Genomic DNA, 25733 nt, shown 5'->3' with positions numbered 1-25733 from the left:
CCAAAGTGAAAAGACATGTTTTTAAAAAGGAAGAGTAACTTTAAAATAGAGCTTTGGGAGAACTAAAAAAGGCTGACCTCCCTGGCCCTGGCAGAATGGGCATTTTTAATAAGAGGAGGACAGAAGAAGCGGAGAGTGGTGTCAGAGCATGGCGCACTTTGAGGAGAAAGGGATGTTTCTGTGCGGGATCCCCTGGGAGGGACTAAGGGCCTGAAGTGAAAGACAAGAAATGCCCAGAAGGACCGGGGGGCAAGATAAACACGCATTTTAAGTTTTTGCCTGCAGCCATCCCTGAACTTTTCAAAAGAAAAAGAAATTTCTCAGTATCCTCCTATGATGCAGATGGCTCGCTCTGCCTGCCTAAGACACAGTGCTGAGATGTCAAATATTAGAAGTATAGTTCAGCTACAATATGGCTTTAATGGCTTCTCTAGACCTGTTTCCTGAATTGACCACTATTGATATCATCATTTCTCTGGGACAGAAGTTCACTGAAAACACGTCGTAATTGATCACCTTCTGGAAGAAAGTGGCAGAGATCTTACATTTAAATCCTACAATTTTAGCTTGATTTTTAACTTTTCTCAATATCAAAACAAATGATATCACACCAGAAGAGATATGCAGGCATGAAGTTAAAAGAAGAAAACTCATAATTCTAGTTTGAAAAACAAATCCTCAAGAACGCAAACCACATTAAGCCATGAAAGGGGCCAAAAAAGATCATCATCATTCCTTCTCTTCTGTCTCAAATAGAACAAGCTAACGGACGGCTGACATCATTTATTCCCGGAACTCTCTCCTGCGCTCTGCTCCTCTGGGAGACGCTGGGAGGCCGCCACCCCCACCCCAGAACGCTCAGTGGTGGACAGCCACGCCTGGCAGGCTCCTCTCTGCTGGGAAGGTGAGTTCCGAGGCATCGATGAAGGCAGGCAGGCTCCGCTCTGCTGGGGAGGTGAGCTCCGAGGCATCGATGAAGGCAGGCAGGCTCCTCTCTGCTGGGGAGGTGAGCTCTGAGGCATCGATGAAGGCAGACAGGCTCCTCTCTGCTGGGGAGGTGAGCTCTGAGGCATCGATGAAGGCAGACAGGCTCCTCTCTGCTGGGGAGGTGAGCTCTGAGGCATCGATGAAGGCAAGTCCAGGTAAGTCAGCCAGCGTCTATCTTCAGGATGATGTACTAAGGGGGAAGGGCAGGCCCTTCAGGAATATCAGCCTGGACAATCAGATGAGAATCTGATGCTGCTTAAAATGCATTCTGAGGCTACTCTGTACCTACCCATCCCCGCTTTAAGGCCTCCAGATGTCTCTAGCCTGCCTTCATCAGGTATGCATTGCCAATGTATATATTTCCTACAGAAAAAAAAGTAGGGGGACTTAGTTCTGGGTTACATTCGTCTATAAGAAGGCTCCCCGACGGTCTCAAAAGGCTGGTCTCAAAGCTACAGCCACTGCCAACTGCCCTCTTGCACAGCCCAGGAATCTCTTAGAAGGGAGGGGAAGCAGTCAGCCTCCTAGCTCCCCTTCTCCAAGGAGAATGGGCAGGCAATATCTTTTCTTCTGTTCCCTCACCTATGACCAGCTCTGGCATAACTTTATAGCTTTTTTGACTCTTTGTGATCACAAAACTCTGAGGAAATCAAAACTGGCTTCTTTTCACAGGAATATAAAAAGCCCATGCCAAAAACAGAACCAATAAGAAGGAAAAAAAAAAAAGCTATCCTGGCTTGCAAAATGCTTTGCAAACAGAGACCATAATGTGTCCTGGAGACCTGGACCCAAGGCATCTGGAGACAAGGGATGAAATGCCAGACCAGCAGGAGGTGCTGAGGGAACTTGGTGGGGACGGGGAAGGCTCAGCCTCCTGGGAATTCGAGAGTAACCAGCCCCCAGCTCACACAATACATGACACCCAGGCAAACTGGGACGCTCTGCCAGGTTAGAGTTGGTGCCTCTGCCACGAAAAATGGCTTTCTAATAGTTGACGGCCACAGCAAGTCCCTTTAATCTAAAGAGTTCCGAGTAACCTGAACTCCTGATAGAACAATTCTGTCACACGATGCCCACTGATAAAGATCAACAGGGCCTGAAAGACAAAGACAAACGCCATGTGGTATCACTTACGTGTGGAATCTTAAATGTGACACAAATGAACTTATCCACGAAACACTCACAGACATAGAGAATAACAGGCTTGTGGTTGCTGGGGGGTTGTGGGCAGGGGGTGGAGGGTTGGGAGTTTGGGGTCAGCAGATGCATCCATTATATATAGAATGGATGAACAAGCTCCTACTATACAGCACAGGGAACTGGAACTGTATTCAATACCCTGTGACAAAGCAAGAAAGAATGCATATATACGTATAACTGGGTCACCCTGCGGTACAGCAGAGATTACCACACTGCAAATCAACTACACTTAAATAGAATAAATGTTTAAAATAGATAAATAAAGCCAACAGTGCCCTGAGCTGATGAGGCCTTCTAAGCAATGGGAAGGGCCACCCAGACCACCTGGTCTGTCCTGGCACCCCCACTACCAGGCACTCTCTAGACACGTTTAACGTCCTTCAAAGCACCGATTCCTGTCTGTGCATTCCCACTAGATGGTCAGCGCCATGAGATACACACCTGATGCTCAGCCTTGACCTCCAGTGTCCAGAAGAGCAGGGCTGACTATAAGTTAAAAGCAGGAGAAAGCAATAGGGACAGGACAGTGAATTGTGTCTCCACAGAGTATTAAAAAGCAGAGTCATCACTTTGCCAACAAAGGTCTGTAGAGTCAAAGCTATGGTTTTTCCAGTAGTCACATACGATGCTAAGAGTTAGACCATAAAGAAGGCTGAGTGCCGAAGAATCGATGCTTTCGGCATCAATTGTGGTGTTGGGAAGATGCTTGAGAGTCCTTTGGACTGCAAGATCATCAAACCAGTCAATCCTAAAGGAAATCAACCATGGATATTCACTGGAAGGACTGATGCTGAAGCTCTAATACTCTGGCCACCTGATGCAAAGAGTCGACTCATTGGAAAAGGCCCTGATGCTGGCAAAGATTGAGGGCAGGAGAAGGGGGCAACAGAGGATGAGATGATTATACAGCACCACCAACTCAAGGACATAACTTGAACAAAATATGGGAGATAGCTGAAGGACAGGGAAGCCAGGCGTGCTGCAGTCTATGGGGTCACAAAGAATCAGACACGACTTAGCAACTGAACAACAACAAACCAACTCTGAGCACGTTTTCAACCACAAGTCAAAACGGTATCTGCAGGAACCCTGGACGTGTGTTACTAACACTCAGGGAAACTTACCTCCCCCAACCCTAATTAGGAGGAAGCCTTCTTCCATGAATGAGCTTTACATAATGCTGCAAGATGGAGGAAGAGGCAATGCCCTCATCGGTTCTCAGTTCAAAGGTGCATAATTTTTAAAATCAAAGACTAGATTAGCTTAGAAAAAGAAAGGAATGGTAGGCATCCGTAGCATTTTTCAACTTAATTGTGTGACTGTGATGGGGTGTGTCTGTGTGTGTGGAGAGGCAGATGAGGGCCCAAAGCACACATCTGTATTAAAGATTAAAACCTTATTTTTAAACTTAATGACTAATGACTTCCACTTGATCCCCTCGCTCCTCAGCAGGACTCTTCTCTAGACAACATATACTTATTTCTAATCTCTCTCGGGAAAGAAGAAATAGAAAATAATAGGATTACACTGGTTTAACAGAAAGGAAGATTATCTCCTGAAGAAATACAGGAAATTTTCCTCCATGACTTACTAGCCTCATCAAAAACTCAGACCACAGTCAGAATTCATGAGGTTACCTTAGACAGTGGGTAATAGACGTGTTCTGCTCCACATCAACAGACAGGTCAAGAAAATCTTCATCTTTGCTGCTAACCTGAGAAAAAAAAGGAAAAACCAATAGGCATAAAGTACATAATAGACAAGCAGGTGTAATTCTGAATACTTTCAGGGGACCAAAACCCGTAACTGCAGTTAAAGGCCGGTGTGACTTTGTATATTCACTGGCAACCGGTTAACCTTGAAAACAATCTCAAACAAGAGAAAACTCTAAATTCTTAGTTTAGCCTTACCTGTATCCCAGCTTTGACTTAGACTTTCCACAATTATAACTCAACCAGATTTCTCTTCCTGACCTTTCCTTTCCCCCACTGTTTCAAAGCAAGAAATATCAGACAGGTATCCACACAGCTCAGCCTGGCAGAATGGTTAACAATGGAAATAGAAAAATGACAAGAGCCTTACAAACCTACTGCTCAGATGACTGCCCTCCATTAAGCTGCCTGCACTTCTGCCAGTGCCCTGAAATCACTCCCTTCCTCTGGTGCCTCATCATTCAAACTGCATGTGGGGCCGGGGAGCTGAAAGTGCTATGGGCCGGAGGGTCACCCACCTGCACACACAGCTGTCCTCTGGCACAGAGAACGCCCGCTGCTGTCCGGGGTACCACCCAGACCTGGAGCTTGGGCTGCTTTGCTTGCTAAGTCACTTCAGTCATGTCTGACTCTCTGTGATCCCATGGACTGGAACCTGCCAGGCTCCTCTGTCCTAACCTTCCAGGCGAGAATACTGGAGTGGGTCGCCATGCCTTCCTCCAGAGGATTTTCCCGACCCAGGGACTGAACCCATATCTCCTATGTCTCCTGTGCTGGCCGAGTCGATCATCAGTCCTGACTGTTTCTCAGCCTGCACAGCTGACACCACACCACTTCTGGGTCTGTACTTAACGAAGTTCACCAGCTAGCCCAGCATTTCACCGTCTTGGAGTAGGAGGGGCAAACTAGCCCAGCAACAACTTTAAGATGCCCGGTCACCTGACAGCAGACAAAAATAATACGCCCATAAATGTAGCAACTATCCTAGGAGCCAGTACTCCAACATTCAGAGATGTGGACACAGTTCTTCCTACTTTTATTAGCACACTGAAGAATGGGTGCTGGCAGTTGCCCAGCTCCATATCCCGTCTCTGCTACTCACAGTGGATGACTTTAGGCCGCTCTGTACCTCAGTTTCCTCATCTGTAAAGTGGGAGCAGTAACAGTATCTATTTCATAAGGTTGTTATGAGAATGAAATAAACTAATACATGTAAAGTACTTTAAGAAGTCAGTACTCAACAAATCCAGGAGGGGCAAAATATTTTAAAAGGCCTAAAATGGTCAAAAAGGTGGGAATGGGTTACTACGTTGGGGGCATAATATTACATGAATTACGGGACTCCCCTCCTGCACTTCCGCCATCGCCATGAGAAAGGTAACCCCGCTGGCCCAGTGACTGCTCCCCCGAGGAAGATGCGAGCGCAGAGAGGACAGTGGTTCTCACGAAGGTGTCCTGGCCAAGCCCAGACTACAGCTCAACCCCCAGCAGCCTGTGGATACACGTGTGAGACAGCGGAGATGCAGGCGCACAGGTCTGGGCAAGGCCAGCTGGATCAGGCAACTCCCCACCAGCCGGAGGTTGCAGAATCATAGTGAAAAAAATCAGAGTTGATTTAAGCCTCAGAGTTTAGGGGAAGTCTGTAAAAAGCAACAAATAACCAACAGCTCTATTTAACATGACAGGCATGCGTTCTTTCATTGCACTCCGCGGATACTGTGTTTTTTATAATTTGAAGATTTGTGGCAACTGTGTGTCAAGCAAGCCTACTGGCAACAGCACTTGCTCACTTCCTGTCTCTGTGTCACACTCTGGTAATTTTTGCAACATTAAAATTTTTTTCATTATTATAATGTCTTATGGTGATCTGAAATCAGTGATCTTTGACGTTACTACTATGGCTTACTGAAGGTTCAAATGATGATTAACATTTTTTAGATTTAAGTGTTTTTTAATTAAGGTATATACATTTTTTAGATGCAATGCTATTGTACACGTAAAAGACTACAATAGAGTGTAAAAATAACTTTCACATGCACTGGGAAACCAAAACATTTGTGTGACTTGCCTCTTTGTAATATTGTAAAATAACTGCAGTGGTCTGGAACCAAACTCGTAATACCTCCAAGGTATGTCTGTATATACTTTTTATTTTTATTCATTTATCGTCAGTTTTCCCCTTACTAAAATGAAAGTTTGAAAGCCTGGCTTCAGTGATGACTAAGATCCTGTCTTCTAGCACTCCTCCAGAACACTACAAACTCAGATAAAGCAATGGAGAAGAAACGAAGACAGGCAGATGGGCGGAGCACACTTGGAGGAGGAAGAGCTGCAAAGAATTAATTCATGGTTTCACAGCCTTTAGCTGAGGATTCATGGGGGGAAAATACAATCTTTCTGGTTTAGGAGTCAGAAAAACCAACCTGGGAAACCGTGTCCACTGGGAAGGGAAAAAATCTGGGGAGGTATTCCCAACTCCATCTGCCTGCACCTCTGGCTGAGCCCCGAGCCAGGCTCACGCAGAGCACATTCACAGCGGCATGGCTGGAGACAAGAGGGCTGGCCCAAGGGGCAGGCTGCCGCCTGCGAACAGTCTGCAGCTTGAGTCCAGCCAACACAGCTACCTGCTGAAACTAAAGCAACTCCCTGGATAAAAACAGCAGAACCCAGAGACTCTCCAACTTAGCATTCTCAGTGTCCTAGATACGATCCAAACTTACAATATGTGAAGAATCAGGAAAATGGAAGATATCCTTAAATAAAAGGAAATAACTGAGACCAATCCTGGGATGCCCCAGATGTTGGAAGTTTCAAGAAACAAGGATTCTAAAGAAGCTATTGGAACTATCTTCAATAAAGTGAAATATAATATATTCACAGTGAACCAAAACATAAGACAGCAGAGAAATAGAAACAAAAAAAGAATCAAATGGAAATTCCAGAACTAAAAAATTAATACACTGTCGGACTTAACAGAGATCTGGAGAGAGATCAGTGGATTTGAAGATAGAACAATGGAAATTATCCAATGAGAAGAATAAAGGAAGAAAAAAGATTGAAATAAACATTAATAGATAGTCAATCAACCTGTTAGAAAATATCATAAACTAACGGGAGCCCCAGAAGGGGAGGAGAGAGAATAGGGCAGAAAAACTATTTGAAAAATAATGGCTGAATATTCCCTAAATTCAGTGAGAGGCATACATTTATAGATTGAAGATACTCAATAAGAATCAAGCAGGATAAATACAAAGAAGGCCAGTCAAGGTCAAACTGTTGAAAGCCAAAGGTGAAAAAGCAAATCTTAAAGACATGCAGAGAGAAATGACGCATTACAGGGAGTTCTAAGGATGATCTAGTGATTGGAATTCTAGTGATCTAGTGATAGGAATTCCGGGCTTTCATGACTGTGGCCCGGGTTCAAATCCTGGTTGGGGAACAGAGATCCCACAATAAACAATTTTTTTTTCCTTCAAAAAATGACACATTATCAGAGAATGATTTCACTAGAAGCTGGTCTCTCATCAAAAATTCAAGGGCCAGAAGACACTGAACTTCTTTAGTGTGCTAAAGGAAAAACTATCAGAACAGAATTCCTGTATCTGATTAATATATCCTTCAAGAAGGAAGACAAAAAAATGAACAGAATTCATTATTAACAGAACTGCACCACAAGAAAGGTTAAAGGAAATTCTTTAAACCAAAAGGAAAAGTTACCAGATGGAAATCCAGATTCTCAAGAAAAAATGAAAAGCATCAAAAATGGGAATTGTGATTTGTCTTGTGGGGATTATAATATGTGTACATGTAATACATATAATTACAGCATAAAAGACAAGGAAGGTTACGGTGGAAGGAATAGGCACCTACACAGTTATGAGTTAACTATGTTTTATGTGAAATGTAACATTAGTATTAGGTTGGTGCAAAAGTAATTGTGGTTTTGCAATGTTGATATTTGCCATCTGATATTGGAATACATTTTAAATAAATGTGGTTATGTTATACATCATTTTAAAACACATTTCTCACTTTGTCTTTTGCTAATGATTAACAAATCATAATAAATAAATCACTTGCTCTTCATTTTATATTTATTTTAGACAATGGAAATGACATTAGACAAAAAGCAAATTCAAGTGATTTTCTTATTTGAGTTCAAAATGGGGCATAAAGCAGCAGAGATTAACTTCCAACATCAACATGGAACAGCTAAGGGGCGAACAGTGCAGTGGTGGGTCAAGAAGTTTTGCAAAGGAGACAAGAGCCTTGAAGACAAGCAGTGCAGTGACCAATCATTGGGAGTTGACAATGACAAACTGAGACATCATCGAAGCTGATCCTCTTATAATTACAGAAGTGGCCAAAGAACTCAGCGTTGATCAATTCTACGGCTGTTCTGCATTTGAAGCAAACTGGAAAGGTGAATAAGCTTGATAAATGAATGTTTCATGTTGTTAGTCACTCAGTCATACCTGACTCTCTGTGACCCCATGGATTGTAGCCTGCCAGGCTCCTCTGTCCATGGGATTCTCCAGGCAAGAACAGTGGAGTGGGTTGCCATTCCCTCCTCCAGGGGATCTTCGTGACCCACGGATCGAACCTGGGTTTCCTGCACTGCAGCTGATTCTTTACCATCTCAGCCACCAGGGAAGCCCTGGATGCCTCATGAGAATGAGATGACTGCAAATCAAAAAAAATTGTCGTTTTCAAGTGTCATCTTTTCTTATTCTACGCAACTACAACGAACCATTTCTTGATTGGATTGTTGACACTGGACGAAAAGAGGATTTTATACAATAACTGGTTGGACTGAGGAGAAGCTCCAGAGCATTCCCAAAGCCAAGCCTGCACCAAAAAAAGTCGTGGCCACTGTTTGGTGGTCTGCTGACTGGTCCACTATAGCTCTCTGAATCCCAGTGAACCATCACACCTGAGAAGTGTGCTCAGCAAATCGAGGAGATTCACCGACCACTGCGGCACCTGCAGCCAGCACTGGTCAGCAGGAAGGGCCCGACTGCCCCACGACAACGCCCGACTGCACATCGCACAACCGACACGCCGAAAGTTGAACGGACTGGGCTACAGAGGCGTGCCTCACCCGCCACATTCAGCTGACTTCTTGCCAATCGACTACCACTTCTTCAAGCATCTCCACAACCTTTGAAGGGAAAACACTTCCACAACCAGCAGGAGGCAGAAAATGCTTTCCAAGAGTTCATCAAATCCCAAAGCACGGACTTTTATGCTAAAGGAATAAAGAAACTTATTTCTCATTGGCAAAAATGTGTTGATTGTAATGGCTCCTATTTTGATTAATAAAAACATGTTTGAGCCTAGTTATAATTACTTAAAATTCATGGCCCCAAACTGCAATTACATTTGCACCAACCTAATAATTTTAAGTGGACTGTGAAAAGTATACTATACTCTCCAAAGATACACTAAGAGAAAAATTAAAATGGAATTATTAAGTATAATACATATATACACATGCACAAATAATCCAAAAAGGGGAAAGAAAAAAAAATCATAGGAGGAGGAATAGAGCTCAGGAGGAAAAATAGAAAATAATTAAATGGAGCATCAAACCCAACCATGTTAAAAATTAAACACTTTTTTCAAGTGAAAGTTTTAAGTTGGACTTTTATTTTAAAAGCAAGACCAGTTATATACTGTCCACAAGAGCTATACTTTAAAAATAAAGAAACAGATAAGCTAAAAATAAACGGGTAGAAAAGATATACTACATAAAGAGTTAACATGCATATATAGTGGGCTATTTAATATAAGAAAATAAGTTTTAGACAAAATTATAAGTAAAAAAGCTATTTCCTAATAATTGGGTCAATTTACTAGAAAAACATAATTAAAAATACGGAAGTCCTTCTTAGAAGTGTGAAAGTGAAAGTGAAAGTCGCTCAGTCGGGTCCGAGTCTTTGCTACCCCAAGAACTATACACTCCTTGGAATTCTCCAGGCCAGAATACTGGAGTGGGTAGCCTTTCCCTTCTCCAGGGAATCTTCCCAACTCAGGAGTCGAACCCAGGTCTCCCACATTGCAGATTCTTTACCAGCTGGGCCACCAGGGAAGCCTAAGAATTCTGGAGTGGGTAGCTTATCCCTTCTCCAGGGGATCTTCCTGACCCAGCAATAAACCGGGGTCTCCTGCATTGCAGGCGGGTTCTTTACCAGCTGAGCTACTAGGGAAGCCCTAGTTCCTTGTAGCAAAGTCTTAAAAATATATGAAGCTGGAACACTTCACCAAGAAAAAAAAAAAAAGACAGACGAACTACAAAAATGTTACGTAAGTGAAATAAGTCAGACAACAAAGACACATTTATATGAGTCTAACTAAATGAAGTATTCAAAAAAGGTAAATATCTAAAGACAGAAGTTGATATAATCCCACAAGATATTACATTCCCATTCTTGATGCTGCTCAATACAAAGGATCTTATTGGTGTGATAGAAATGTTTTAAAACTGGATTATGGTTATAGTTGCACAATCCAGCAAGTCACCAAAAAAAAAAATATATATATACACATCTTTTTTGCACTGAATAGATAAATTTTATGGTACATAAACTGTACCTCAACAAATTTGTTTTTAAAAAGTAAAAAAAATTCATGAAGCAAGAACTGACAGGATTAGAGGGAGAAATAAGACAATCCTACATTATGGTTAGATATTTTAACAGTCCTTTCTCAACAAATTACATAAAACCAGGGTTGGCGGGGGGAGGGAGGGAGTTAAGAAAAACACAGACAATCTGAATAACTCTACCAATCATCATGACCTACTGATGATTAGAGAGTATTATACCCAACCACTACAAAATACAAATCATTTTCGACTCAATGGTTCTTAACAAGGGAAATTTTGCCTTTCGGGGAATATTTGGCCATGTCTAGAGACATCTTTTTCCGAAGCGACTGAACTGAACTGAGCTGAGTGACATCTTTGCTGCCACATCTTTGGGGGTGCTACCGGCACCAGTAGGCGGAAGCCAGGGACGCAGTCAACCATGCTCAGAGCAGTACCCCACAACCAAGGAAGACCGGATCCCGACGGCTAACAGTTCTACGGTTGAGACACCCTGTTCTCAAGTACATTTACCAAGACAGACATTGTGTCAGGATCCAAAACATGTTACAATAGATTTTAAAAGACTGAAATCATACCGAATATATTCCTTAACCAAAACAGAATGAAATTGGAAAACATTAAGAAACCTGGGAAAACACCAAGTGTTTGAAAAGTAAACAACATACTTCTAAGTAATACATGAGTAAAAGGAAAAAAAGACACAAGAGAAATTAGAAAATATTTTGAGCCAGTGACAAAGAAAACATATCCGGATTTGAGAGACGCAACCAGCATTGGTTGCATGCTAAAAGGAAAAAGTAACCAGTGCTAAAAGGAATAAGTATAGCTTTAAATGTGTATGTTAGTAAATAAAAGAGCAGGGACTGTCTTTTCTGTTTGCTTTAACTGCTATATCTCTAGTACATAAAATAATTTCCATTATTTAATAGATTAATATTAATATTCACTAAATAAATGAATATATAACTGAACAAAAGGCTGAACAAATGAAAAGATATCTAAATGCCAACAGTGGCATCTGGGTGGCAGAATTATGGATGATTTATTGTTATAACATTCTTGTGCCTGATTTTTAAAAACATAATTCATGGGTATTATTTTTAATCAGTAAAACTTTTTAAAAACTCAAAATGGCCTTTCTTTGAGAGATAATAAAAGGATTCTAGCCAACTGAAATTCAAACATAATTTAGATAGTTTTACTAAAGTTCTTGTACTTAAAGGGGGATAAAAACAAAGAAACACTGTCTCTCGTTAAATGCAAATCTTTTCCTCTACTTAATTATTCTAGGGAGAGGGAAGAAAGGTACAAATCTAATTAAAGGACTGGAGAAAGTAACTTTCTCAATTCCCAGTGCAAACTGCTCCAGAATTAAGAGTGAGCACGTGCTGCTCAGGTGGGTTACCCAGGTCAGGGACATCAAAACGGCACTAACTCTTCCACGTGGATTTTCCTCTCTCCCTCTCCCTGTCTCAGACTGACACAGTCAAAAGCAGGGAGTGATCAAGCAATTTCCCCCTTTTCTCTCTTCCCAGGAAACTGCCAGAAAATAAAACCGTTTTCTTCCCACACAGAAGAATCTCATTCTGGTCTAAGGGAAAACACAGCTTGTCTCCAAGGAAACATATATATCGCTAAGACTCCAGTGCTCTCAGTAGGTACAGGCTACATCTTATCCTCCTTTCTTCCCTCCTCATTCTGGGCATGGACTTCCTCAGAAACTGATTTTAAAAGGCTGGAAGAGATCCTACTTGCTCTTCTTTTTAAATACAAATTAATAGGACAAATTAATATACAGGGCATACATAAAAAATCACGAGCTTTGCTAAGTTCCTGAGTAATTAAAATCCTACTCAAAAGTGCTTCTAAATTCCCAGCAGCCTTCGCTGGGCTTAGCAGTAAAGGGGGCCAGGTGGCGGCTCCATGCTGTTCGGCCAGGAACTGAAAACTGGCTCAGAGGCGACGCCAAGAAGGTGGGCTCAGGAAAAGTGGCAATGACAGCCCCCCTGAATCCCAGGAACTCAGAACCATTACTCAGCGACCACATGCCCACCCCCCACTGCTCCTCTGTACAGGGCTCAGAAGCTCTACTGAATCCATTTTAACCTTGGCAGACAAAGCAAGAAAGAGCCTACAATTGGTACTTAATAAAGCAGCTCTTCAGACAAACTTTTGGCTCTAGCAACAGATATAAATGCGTTAAAGCCACTGAGAAGCTATGAAAACCACAAACTTGCAAAGCAAAAACTCGGATTAAACAGAAAGGGGAGAAAATTAACAACAACAAAATTAAGCTCCAACGGGTACAGCAAATCTTGTGATCCAAGCAGAGGATAACCAAGGGAGCGCTGAGGCTAGACCGGAAACTCCCATGCCTGAACTCTAGAGTACCTTGGTCAAGGTCATCTGGAAAATGCGGCACAGGATGAGCCCCTTAAAATCGTCTCCCCAGTTCTACTGCAGAATGAAAACCGGCTGTTCTCCATAAACTTTTCCCTTGACATTTGCACTGCAATCCCAGGCAACACTTACAAAGGGTGAGACCCAGAAAAAGACAAAAATCATTGTTGTCTGAAAGCATGAAGACTGGCACAAAAGGTTTTTGCACAATTGGAGGAACTACCAGCTGAGGCCGCCCAAACAGCGAGGCTCCCCCAGGGGCCAATTAGCTGCCCCAGATCCAGTGCAGTTTAATCCACCGTGAGCACTCACTAATGGCCCTGGCAATCCTGCCGGAAGCACTCTGAAAGGGCTGCTTGCCCTGGGCAGAGGTCAGTACTCAAATGCAGCCCTGTATTTCTCACCCTGTGAAGGAAAACTTAAGGCCTTCTTTTACGCTAAGTTCTCAACATTCTACAATAACAACAATGAAAAAGCCTGCAGACTATGTATTTTCTTAGAAAGTAGATGGCTTTCTAACAATCAGAGCTTTCTAAAAATGGAAGGTGTCGCCGGGAGAGATTGGGTTCCCTATGCTGGACAGAATCCAGCAGATGCTGGTGACCAACTGGCTAGGGCGTCACTGGAGGGACTTGGGCACAGGGCGAGAAAGGATTAGGTGACTCCTAGGATCCCAACCAGTTAAGGTCTCTAAGAAAATGGAGGTGATTATCCAAGTAACTCCAGAGGGGGAAAAAAACAACTCTTGCCACAAATCTAATCATTACTATATAACACAGGAAGCCCAGTCTGGCGCTCTATGATGTAGAGGGGTGGGATGGGAGAGGGATGGGAGGCTCAAGAAGGAGGGGAGATATATATAATTATGACTGATTCACATTGTTGTAGGGCAGAAACCAACACTGCAAAGCAATTATCCTCCATTTAAATAATAAATTAAAAAATAAAATTGTGGTGGGGGAAAAAGATTCAGGATTTTCAATGTGCACCATCCTCCACAAAGACACAGTCTCTTTGTTTTCCGCAAATGAAGTATAAATGGTTGGAATGATTGGAATCCCACTGAAATAAACACTATGGTATGATACAAAAGTTTTGGAGGAATCTTTGGGCACAGGCTTCTGATCCACAGTAACCCTCCATGAACTAACAGGCTCAGTAACAGCTTCTGCAATACAGTTGTCTGGGGGTGCAACCTTTGTATTTGTTGGGATTAACTGACTTGTTCTTAGACAAAAAAAGAAATTACAAATGTGACTGAGCCTATCTGAGCCTTTCTGAAAATCCATGCAGAGAATCACAAGATAGATTTAGTAACTGTGTTCATTTCAAAGATAACCAAAAGGATTAGGCCAGCAGTATAATCTGGGGAAGGTTACCTGACTAAAGGAAGAGATGTGATGACCCATTGTTCTGATTCCTGTATCAAAGCTCAGAGAACACTCTGTCCTCCTTCACAGAATTTTGCAATCATAATTACAAAACTCATTATTAGTTTTGCTACGTCTATCATTCATGCTCAAACTTCCAGAAAGGCAAAGGTCTCACTGCATCCTCAGTGTCTATATCTTTACTTAGTACATGTGAAAAAGAAAAAAAGGTATTTATTGAATAAAAGGATACTTGTCTATACAGCCACTATATTACCAAAGTGAAGGTATCTAAGAATAGTGGATATAGACAAGAATGTGGAGAAATGAGAATACTTATACACCAGGTGGGAATTTGATATTTTCAAATGAGTTTAATGATAAACACACGTAATGCCCCAACAAATTTACTTCTGTGCATATATCCTAAATAAACTAAATTTATGTATACTAGATTATATGTTAGAATGTTCATTGCTCATAGTTGCCCCAAATTGAAAACAACTAAATATCCGTCAGCAGTAAAATGGATTCATGAATTGTGATATTTTCAGGCAATAATTAATTCAATAGAAAGCAAATATTAAGAAATAAATCTCAAGTAAATAGCTTGTATCATAAAAATTAATAGAGTTGTATAAATACTGACATAGGACAATGAGAATGAACAAACTAAAGCATCATGTAACAACACAAATAAATCTCACAAGGGTGAGGAAAAAAAATAGGATGCAAAAGAACACATATTGTATGATTTCATTCATATAGAGATCAGAAACAAGGCAAACTGAACTGTATGTTTTAAGGATGTAAAGGTAAGTTCTGAGTTCTACCAAACATTCAAAATGTATACAAACTCTCCCAAAGAAAATATGGACGATGTATGGATCATGTTTGGATCCAGATTTGAATTAACTAGCTGTTTAAAAAAGAAAAAAAGACATAGAGAAACTTGAACACTGAGTGAATAATGATCTAAAGGAATCATTTTTGGGTGTGATAATGGTATTGTACTAATGTTTTTAAAAAAATTTTTTTTTCTTACCTTTTATTATCTTTCAGAGATTTATAGCAAAGTAATGAAGAAATGAGAAATGATGTTACCTGGGAGGTCCTTAAAAACAGACTGGTTCAGTGAAGGGGGATATGACAGGAAAGATGATCAAGACGCGTCAGTGTGCTAACAATCATTGACCCCAAGTAACACACATATGAATTTATTACACATTCTACTTCTATATCCCACTGAATTTTAATGGAATATAAAATATAAAGAAACAGAAGGAAAAAGGGAGGGAGAAGAGATCTCTAGATAGATCAATATGTGTAGAAAATGTTTTGGCAGGATATATTTCAAAATGTTAAAATGTTTAAGTGGTTATCTCTGGGCTAACATGATCACAATTTTTAGAAAAAGTTACAAATTTATCATCTCTAGTGGAGATTACTGGTAACTTTTAGTCTCTTTTTGCTTAGCTATGTTTTCTAATTATTTCTACAATGAACCTATCAGAATGCTTCAAAACTTGTTTTAAAAGATAGAAGACTGCCAAAAAAGAAAAAGCCTCCTGCTTAAGTTCACATTTCTTAACTATTTCTGGGTCCTATCCCCTTGCAGAATCTGCTGAAAGTCATTCTCTCCCCTAGAAATGCACAATCCTTCAGAATTTTTCATAGTGTTAAACTTTGAGACCCCAAATGAGCCCATACTCTCTATATTGTTAGCAGTTAAAATAATAAATAATAAAAGCTGATTTTTACTGCATACTTGGCTGGTATGTGCCAGGCATAGTTTTTAAGTGCTTTCCAAGAGTTAACTCGTTTAATCTGGGGCTTCCCTGGTAGCTCAGTCGGTAGACAATCTGCCTGCAGTGCAGGAGATCTAGGTTCGATTCCAGGGTTGGGACGATCCCCTGGAAAAGGAAATGGCAACCTCCTCTAGTATTCTTGCCTGGAAAATCGTATGGACGTAGGAGCCTAGTGGGCTACAGTTCATGGGGTCACAAGAGTTGGACACGACTTAGCACCTAAACCAACAACCAGCAACCCTAGGAGATAAGCAGTCTCATCACCTCCAGTTTACAGATGAGGAGAGTGAGGTCAGAGAGGCTGGATAATCTGCATCAGGTCCCACAGCTCCAAAGCTGACAGCCTGGCCCTAGAGTTGGGCTTTATATACCACATCATGAGGCCACTCACAGAGTTAAATCAAACATACAAAGCCAACGTGACCTCCTGAATCACCCTTCAGAAAACATCTTCAAATTCAACACTAAGTGCCCACCATGTGCCAGACTCCAGGCCCTGCAACAGCGCTGTCAGAGATTTATCCCAGACACCCAGCTAACTGCTGGAGGATCAGAATTTAGGCCTGTCTTCTGAGTTCAAGTTCACCACAGCATAGCTGATTCCTTTTATGCTGAGGAAATCGTCTGTTCTAAGTCACACATGACTTCCTCGTGGCCCAAATCTTTTCAAGATAACTGGCAGAGGTCCAATTCAATAGTTCAACCTTTAGACCCTCAAATTAGCCCATGCTGCATAGCGATCTAAGTTTTTGAGATTTTTCCCTCATCACTCTACTTCCACCGGCTGAGCATCTTAGATGGAGACAAGCTTCCAAAGTTTGCATCTGAGGCTCACACATATAAACAGAGCAGTCTATATACAAGGAAGACAACTGCTAGGTGCTATGATGTCACACTGCACTCACGCGCAACACAGCTCACGCACAAATATGCACAAGCAAGTTCCATGAACGCCCTCGTGACGCTTACAGTTTCACAGTTCAAGCATCGAGTTTCATTGGTGAGCGTTCCCTGAAAAATCTCATGGACCCAGGTGAGTTCTGGTTTATTATTCTCCGCGGGTTCATTCATGTTGCCATTTTTTAACTTCCCATTTTGTTTCTCCTGTTTCTTCTCTTCCTGCAGGATGTCCGCAATAGTGTTTAGCAAGTAATTTAAAAATTCGTGGGCGTCCTGCTGCATGTAGTTATCAAAGAGATCTGGAAAGGAGAGGGTTGTTATTTCACTCTCTGGCTCTTGAAAAGCAAAGGAAATGCTTAATTTTACAAACCACCTTTCAATTTTTATATCGAAAGAGTTGACATGTATGGGATATATTCACCTCTATCTTGCAACTTCAATGGATAAGTTTTTAAAAATATTTTTTTGTTCACTTCTACTTTTCACCACCGAGAACTAAATTTTCCCAATCTCCCTCTGTAAAGTCATCATATATATATGGCTACCAACATTTGTATTTGCTCTACAAAAAAAGAAAAGAACAGGAAATACTTGAGCTCCCTGATAAAATATCAATATTTAATATAATATGACCACCAATGATCAATTATTCACTTTGTAATCTATCCAGAGTGACGGGGTCTCTTCCCAAAGACCATGTTAAACTCTGGACCAGCCTGGAAGCAGCTTAAATGAAACACATAAGGGAGATGAGAGATATACACGAGAATGTATCTATCTGATAGCATTCTGAAACCAGATACAGAAGATTCCAGCAGCCCGGTTGCTGCTCCCTGCCATAAGGACAAACAATCAAGAGATAAATGCAGCTGTGAAACTTCATTATTAATCATGTTCACAGGGGAGACTTGGGAGGGCTCTGCTTCCTTCTCAGATTATTTTTATTCTGGTCTGTATAAACTACAACTTCAAAAGACAGCAATCAAGTTAAATGAGACTTTATAAAACAAACATCTTATTAACTGTGCAAGTCTGTTGCAACACGGCTGAAATCTAGGCTAAACACGAGTTGCCATATCAAATACTTCTATAGTCATAAATTTACCCATGCAAAACTTCTGGAATAACCTCGTCTCTACCACCACGTCTCCCCAAAAAAACCAGATACAGGAAAAAAAAAAAGGAAGAAAATCAAGTGACAGCAGGACATTTTTATTATAGAAAAATATCAATATGATATCCTTCAACTCTTTTAGACATATAAAAATCAGAGGTATTTTTAAAACAGCATAGGCTCTAATTAGATAATGTGCATTTAGTTTAATCACTTATGACAAGTTTATAAGACAGTACTATTTTATTCAATTACTACATCAACCTATTTATTCCAGTCAGTGTCCTGCCTTGGGCAATTTTTACTCTTATAATGATTCTACCCAGAAAAAAGTCCTCCGAATGTGGAGCAAATAAAAAGATCATTCCATTTTGAAATGATAAATTTTTTTTTTTTTGGCCATGTGGCATGTGGGATCTTAATTCCCTGACCAGAGATTGAACCCACACCCCCTGCATTGGCAGTGTGGAGTATTAACCACTGAACCACTAAGGAAGTTCCAATCAGAATTTTTAAGTATTTTTTTTTTTATCCAATTTTGCTTTATATACTGGGTGGAAAAGAAGAAATATCTTTTATTTAAAAACAGATATTTGAGTAATTGGCCATACTATTTTCCCATAAAAAAAAAAAAAAGGGATTCATTTTGAGGTTACACAGACCTGTTGATTCTCCTTATCTGAAACACATTCGTCTCCATGCTACTCACCATTTTCTTTTCTCAGCCTTGAAATGAACTTCTTTGGTGGGATCACGCCGACCTTCTTCTTCTGCGTGGCGATGCTGTGGAAAAGATCTGCCAGGCATGTCAACAAGTTCTCTTTCTTTTTTTGCTGGGCCTTGTATGCCAGCACATTCTCCCGGAACGGCCGGCAGAAGTACAGGGCCTGAAGAACGGAGTTACAGTAGCATGTGTTTCCGAACTGCCAAAGGACAAGAAGGGCAATTTAAATCAGGGTTCTCTGGACCAGCGAGGAGAGGGAGGGGCTGCCCTTGTGTGAACTGGCCCAGATACCGTGTCATGATCTGCGTGCCGTGGTAGACCAGTAAGCCACACAGAACACCAGTGACCATCTGATCACCAGGGAAATGAATGCTAGTATACACAAGCTGGCGAGCTCGTTAGGCTATAAAAAGTCTCTATAAAATGATAAGGAGCACTCAGCCTTGGTTTTTAAAAATCTAATGAGACTTTCTGGTGCTTAAAAGAGATGGTGAAGAAGAAAAAAAAATCAACATGATATGGAGACATAAAAAAGCAGCTGGCGACACAAAAGCTGTCACATTGCAACATATCAAATCTCCTATGACAGGGAAAATAAAAACCCAATCAGAAAGAAATCCAGCTACTAGGAACCACTTGCTCAGCTGAAACAGCCTTAACCGAGTGGGGACTTGTTTTAAGTTTCTCTCTTTCAAGGGTCTGGCACTCCTCCACAGGCTTCAGACCAATTGCCTCACTTTCTCCATAGCAATCTTGTTTCTGCTGAAATAGCCACTGTCTCAACACAATACCACATAGGTCCTGATATCCCGCCATCACAGTAGGACCCACAGAGTAACATTTTGCACTTCTCAAAAGCCACGGTTATGATTTAAAGAGGCAAAAAGTCATCATCTCACTGGTTTTCAACTGACTGGATAACCAATTCTGCGGGAGAACACATAGCTGAGACGTTCATTTTAGAATTTCTCATACGTGCTAAAATAAAGAGGAAAACCATCTAAGGCAATTAGAAGATTAATAGCAGATTAGAAAATGCTGTGTAAGATTAAAATAGAACACAAACATCTTCTCAAGCCTGGTTGTTGGCTGTGTTTCATCTGCCCAAGAGTGAGGCAGATGCATGGCCATCCTTAACGTGACATTTCTTCATATGCTAAGATAGAACACTTCCTATTTTTATACATTTTAATCTACTTTGACACAATTATGTGATGAGACAAACCCCTTTTTAAAGAGAAGCTGTAACTTTCATGAACTACCATTTGAAGTGAACATGTATAAAACTATTAACAGGTTTAGAACTTACAATGCTTCCACAGACTAGGAGATGGCTTTAGTTCTTTATTCCTCCATAGTCTGCATCTGTCTTTTCCCTGGCCAAGGCAGAATTCCCGCAACTTGAATAACTACCCTCATAGAGCTTAAGCAAGAGGTCTTTGCACAATGCCTAAAAAGTTGCATTAAAATTATGTCAGTATTCCATCAACACAGTGCCCTATATTCCAGTACTTTAGCCTTCTCCTTCCATTCTTTTCTTTACTCAGTGCCTCACCTTTAGCCAGACACCCTTTAGTAACACTTGGTCTCTGGACCAGTGAACAACTCCTGGGAAAGAAAAGGAACTAACGTGTACCGAGTGTCACTGTGTGCCTCGGCCTCATGTCAGGACCTTCAGTAGGAGCTCTCATGGATCCTTCACTATAAGCCAAAGGGTAGAAACCGCTGTGATCCATTTCACAGAGGGCGAAATGGAAGCTCAGAGAGGGGAAGTGACTGGCCCAAGATCACACAGCTGGGGAACAGCACAGGCAGACCTTGGATTAGGTCTGTACTACTTCAGAGACAATGTCCACTCTGTTATTCCACAAGCGGCATTCACTCAGAACATTCCCAGTAGAAATTATGACCTATGACACCTGAGTTCTGACAGACCATGCTCAGAGCAGTTGTTCCAGAAAGCCTGGTGCTTTTGAGGGAACCGCTGATGTTATTTAAATCCTCCACCCCAGAGCGAAAGGATCAGCTAGAGAAGAAAGCTCATGAGGGTGGAGGGTAGTGTTGCCTTACTACCTGGCCATCATGAACTTATCCAGGACACACAGCCTGACAAGTCTGGCTGTATACAAGGGGACCGTTGCTGAGCACAAGTGAAATGAGGCCAAGGGATTTAGAGATAAACTGGCCCAGTCTCCCCCCACTTCCCACTGATGCTTCAAATACCAAATTATGCTGTGAAGCACCCACTGGTGCTGAGCTGGTAACCCTTTCAACACTCTGGCTGAGCTGACGAGCCCACTCAGATGGTAGGACCACAAAAGCAGGTCTTGCTACAAAGGCTGATAACATCGCTCTGAAGGTTAGCGTGCAAAGGAAATCCTTTAAGGCACGGGGGAAAAATGAGAATCTGACCTAATAATGCACTAATTAAACCTCCTCTTCTGGGGCAACTCATGCTTCCAAAAACCGGACTAAATATCCCCCACTCGGGTATTTGCCACCTATGGTAACCAAGGAGTATGAACGATTATTTAAAACTTGGTAATGATGAAAATCGCAGTGACATTGCTTCAAGAATGCTAAAACACCTGACTAAAACAGTACGTTTCAAAATACTTACGTTGACCAATCCGAAGTAGTGTTCATTGATCGGAAACTGCTCTGGACCAATGTCTTTTTCCAGAGCAGAGGCATTGGTGCCCTAAAAGAGAAAAACAGCAAAAGTTCTGATGCGTGTAAAACAGACAAGAAAGCAAAAGGCTACTTGAGAGAGCCCGCTATTGAGACCAACATTTCCCCTAGTGGCCACGGAGTCTGGAGGTGGTCACGCTGAAAACAGGTATCGGAAGTAAACCGTAGACAAGGTTATGAGGTCAGCCTGTTCCTCTCCTCACCCAACTTCATCGTCTCTCAAACCTGTTCTACCTAGTTTCAATGACCTTCCATTAGGAAAGGAGGTTTAGGACAGATACCAAGCCTACCACTCAGAACTTCCAAATAAAATGTTCTAAGCTCAGATTCCTGGAGTAGCTTTTACACTACTCAGTGGTGTATAGAATTGTACCACCAATTTCAAAGTCAATGGTGTGTGTCTGATAAAGATTTATCTACTGTGCACCCACCACATGCCAGGCACTATTCTAGGCTCTGACAACAGAACAGTGGACAAAGACAGTCTGAAAGAAAAAGCAAGTACAATGGACAGCACATCAGAATGCGATGAGTGCCGTGGAGAAAAGCAAAGCCGGAAACGAGGGCAGGGGCTCCAGGGAGCGGGGAGGAGGGCAGGCACGGGGTGGGGAGGAGCGAAGGACGGAGAGCTGCAGCTTTAAACAGGGTGGGCTGGGAAGGGCTTACTGAGAAAGCAACATGTCCAAGGACATATAAATAATGGAGACAGAATTTAAAACCTAACTGTTCTCAAGTGTATCAAATCGTAAGCCATGCATACTCAAGTTCAACACTCCAACATGAGGATAATAAGTTACTGGATACTCCCACTGTGTGCCAGGAACTGCACTATTTATTCTCACAACACTCCTATTTGGTAAATTGTTGTTCAGTCGCTCAGTCGTGTCCAACTCTTTGCAACTCCATAGACTGCATACAAGGCTCCTTCACTACCTCCTGCAGTTGGCTCAAACTCATGTCCATTGAGTCAGTGATGCTCTCCAACCATCTCATCCTCTGCCGCCCGCTTCTCCTCCTGCCTTCAGTCTTTCCCAGCATCAGGTCTTCCCAGGATCCAATGAGTCAGCTCTTCACATCAGGTGGCCAATGTATTGGAGCTTCAGCATCAGGTAAGTACTTACTATTATAATCCCCATTTAAAAGTTAGGAACTTAAGGGGTTGAATGGTTGAGAATCTGTCCAAGAACCACAGTCAATAAGTGGCAGAGCTTAGACTTGAACCCTGGAGTCAGACTTGGGATTTCAAAGTCTTAACCAAATACTACGCAGAATAATCCTACTGAATAAAACCATTTCCTGAGCCCTACTAAGCCCTGAGGCCTGGCAATACCTCACTGATGATCATTTTCCCCCAAGGCCTGGATACTGGGATTAGGAAAAGTGACCAAAGTTCAGTCCAACCAGGTGAGTAATCTGGGGGTGGGGAGGACCAGGCCCCACGGTTACCTACAGCTCTACATCATTCTATGCTCCTCAAATCCTCGGGCTATCACAGAAGACCTACAGCTCACAGACTCTCAAAGATCTGGGAGACAGGCATTTTAAAAAGAGACTCTTAGGCTTTATAAAAAATAAATCTGCTGCTGCTACTTATTCTGGATTCGTATAATTAGAATCTCCTATCACAGAAAGAAATGGCCAAAAGGCAGGCTAAGAACCTGTCAAGATGGTCATGTGTCAACAAGCAAGCAATAAATGCATAACAACTCAATTCTGAGCAAACAGAACCTCAGCAGAAATAGTACATTCCATCCTCTTATCATAATATCCTTTGTTCCCACTTGTCCGTTATACTGCTCCACCAATCTAAGTCCCTTACCCATCACCGGAGACTTAACATTCAGTGGCCATTTGTGTGCACAACAGTTTCACTACCTTTTAATGGTGAGGGGTCCGGCTGGGGGGTAGGGAGCAGTTCATTGCCTTCACAATGATGTGACTCCATATATAGGCTCAATTCTTAAAATAATACTTCATTAAAGCAGGATTTCATGGAATTGAAAAAAAAAATCACTAATATTTTCCAATAAAGCTACATCTTGATCATAAATCGATGTAAACAATGTGCATTAAATACACCCGCGGCCATTTCTGAAGCAACGTTAGGACATGTGGCTTAGTGCCCCGGAGGAGTGTCAGATATAAAAGCAGGGCACATGGAGACAGATCTCACTAAATCTTTCTTTATGAGGCAGCCATTTACTCAACCCATGACTTCTGCTATTTGGGAATTCTTGAATGGAGTCTGCTTTTTTCTATCTATCTTAACACCTTCCCACTGAAGAGGGAGCTGGTGAGGGTGGGGGGCAGTGCTGGTTGTGACTCAGGCTGACCACAGTGACTGGGGCGGGGGGTCGTGGTGGTGCTTGAGAGGACACCCTGGACAAGGGGCAGCGGGGGAGGGGGCACCCACAGCACAGCTCAGGAAGAGGGAAGGGAGCTAACAGGGTCTTCATGAAACCCGAGACCCACACTTCCTGGCCACGCCGCAGGTCAGGCCTGCTCATCCTCTCGCAGGAGGTCTGGAAGGCTCAGGAGGGAGATCTGATACCCTGGGCTGCTTCCAGATCACTGCAAGGTCACCCTTTTGTCAGAACAGCTACCCTCAGGCTTCCCTGGTGGCCCGCTGGCTAAGAATCTGCCTGCCAATGGAGGGGACATGAGTTCAATCTCTGATCTAGGAAGATCCCACGTGCCATGGAGCAACCAAGCCTGTGCTGCAACTACTGAGTCCGTGCACCCTGGAGCCCATGTGCCACAACTACTGAAGCCCGCAGGTCCCAGAACCCACACTCTGCGACAAGAGAAGCCACTGCAATGAGAAGTCCATGCACTAAACTCGCGAGCAGCCAACTGCTCGCTGCAACTAGTGAAAGCCTGTGGAAATAAATACATAATTTTTTAAAATCTGCCCTCTGCAGCCCATGCCTCCCAGCACTGTACAAACCCCTTCCTTTCTCCTCATCTTGCCTAAACCCCATCCCCCAGCGACCTACCTTGACACCCCGTCTCCTGCCATCATGCTAGGTGGTTTTGGGATCCACATGAAAGCACCTTCCCACACCTGCTCTCTCAGTGTTGGCATCCTCTTTTGCAGTTGCCTTTTATTCCACTCCACTCCAGCTACCCACTCCCAAAGACACAGCCTGGATCTGGTCACCACCCTAAACCCAGGCAGGCTGGGCTCTGCCTGCCGGCTCATCCCATTACAGCCACACAGAGACTCGCCGGAACCACTCACTCCTCTCCTTTCTCATCCAGCTTAGAGTCCATGGATCATGATTTCAATGGCTCTCATAAACACCCCCATAACCATCCTTTGCTTACACTACTTGGCAAAAAGTCAACCCAGAGGGGACCAAACTATCCACCTTCTCTGAACCCGGACAAATGAGCAACATTAGAGGGGAGAAGTCACACCCCAAGCTGACTGCACTCAACTGAACTCACCAAATTCAGGCCAACTCTCAACATGCCTACATTCCAATAGCGTTTCTCTAACACGCTCATTCTCCACTCCACAGTGACTATTTCCAGCCTTCTCCAAGCTCCTCAAAACTCTTACGCTCCTTTGCTCCTCTCACTGGCCTCCCACTCAACAGCAAAAATAACAAAATAAAACCAGCAGAGAGGAACTTTCCTAATTACACACTCCGAAATCTTCAAACCTACATGCCTCCCTGTCAATGATGGAGATCTCGCTCTTGTCCAAGGTCAATTGCTCCTGCACTATTAGATCCTGCCCTGCTGAACTGAGCATGCCTACATGTCTCACATGTGAAAATACATACACACATCTTCTTCCCACATCTATCTCCCCAGTCCCCATCCTTTCTCACCTTCTTTTCACAGCTAAACTACTTTAAACAACTGTCTATTCTGAAACATTTACAAATGAATCAGATGATTTCTAAGAGTTGTTTCAAATAATCCAATGGGGAGAAGTGGGAGGTGGGGGGTGGGGATAAAACTCTGCTGTTGAAGCTGAGCATGGGTACGTGGGGCTTATTAGACCATCCTGTTTATACTTTTACATATATTACGGGCAGGGTGATGGTCTCCCAAAGATGCCCATGTCCTCACTCCCAGAACTTGTGATGACATCACATTACATGGCATAGGGAAATTTAGATTGCAGAAGGATTGATTTGCTAATCAGCTGACCAAAAATAGGGGGGTTGTCCTGGACCATCCAGTTGGGTACTACATAATCACAA

General features: G+C 42.4%; 1 protein-coding gene across 1 annotated transcript in view; it reads right to left on the bottom strand.

Annotated features, from left to right (window-relative positions):
* The window catches only part of USP46 (ubiquitin specific peptidase 46), a 61849-nt gene that overhangs the window by 14262 nt on the left and 21854 nt on the right, over nt 1-25733 (bottom strand). Inside the window, exons 2-5 of the mRNA XM_065914218.1 lie at nt 21446-21526; nt 18811-19024; nt 17057-17286; nt 3825-3901 (exon numbers count right to left, since the gene is read on the bottom strand). Coding sequence (XP_065770290.1) covers nt 3825-3901; nt 17057-17286; nt 18811-19024; nt 21446-21526 — 602 coding nt within the window. The remainder of the gene's footprint in view (nt 1-3824; nt 3902-17056; nt 17287-18810; nt 19025-21445; nt 21527-25733) is intronic.

This window comes from Muntiacus reevesi, chromosome 22 (genome assembly GCF_963930625.1).
Source record: "Muntiacus reevesi chromosome 22, mMunRee1.1, whole genome shotgun sequence".
Classification (NCBI taxonomy): Eukaryota; Metazoa; Chordata; class Mammalia; order Artiodactyla; family Cervidae; genus Muntiacus; species Muntiacus reevesi.
The sequence above is the reverse complement of the archived record's forward strand: the minus strand, read 5'-3'. Positions and strand labels throughout refer to the sequence as shown.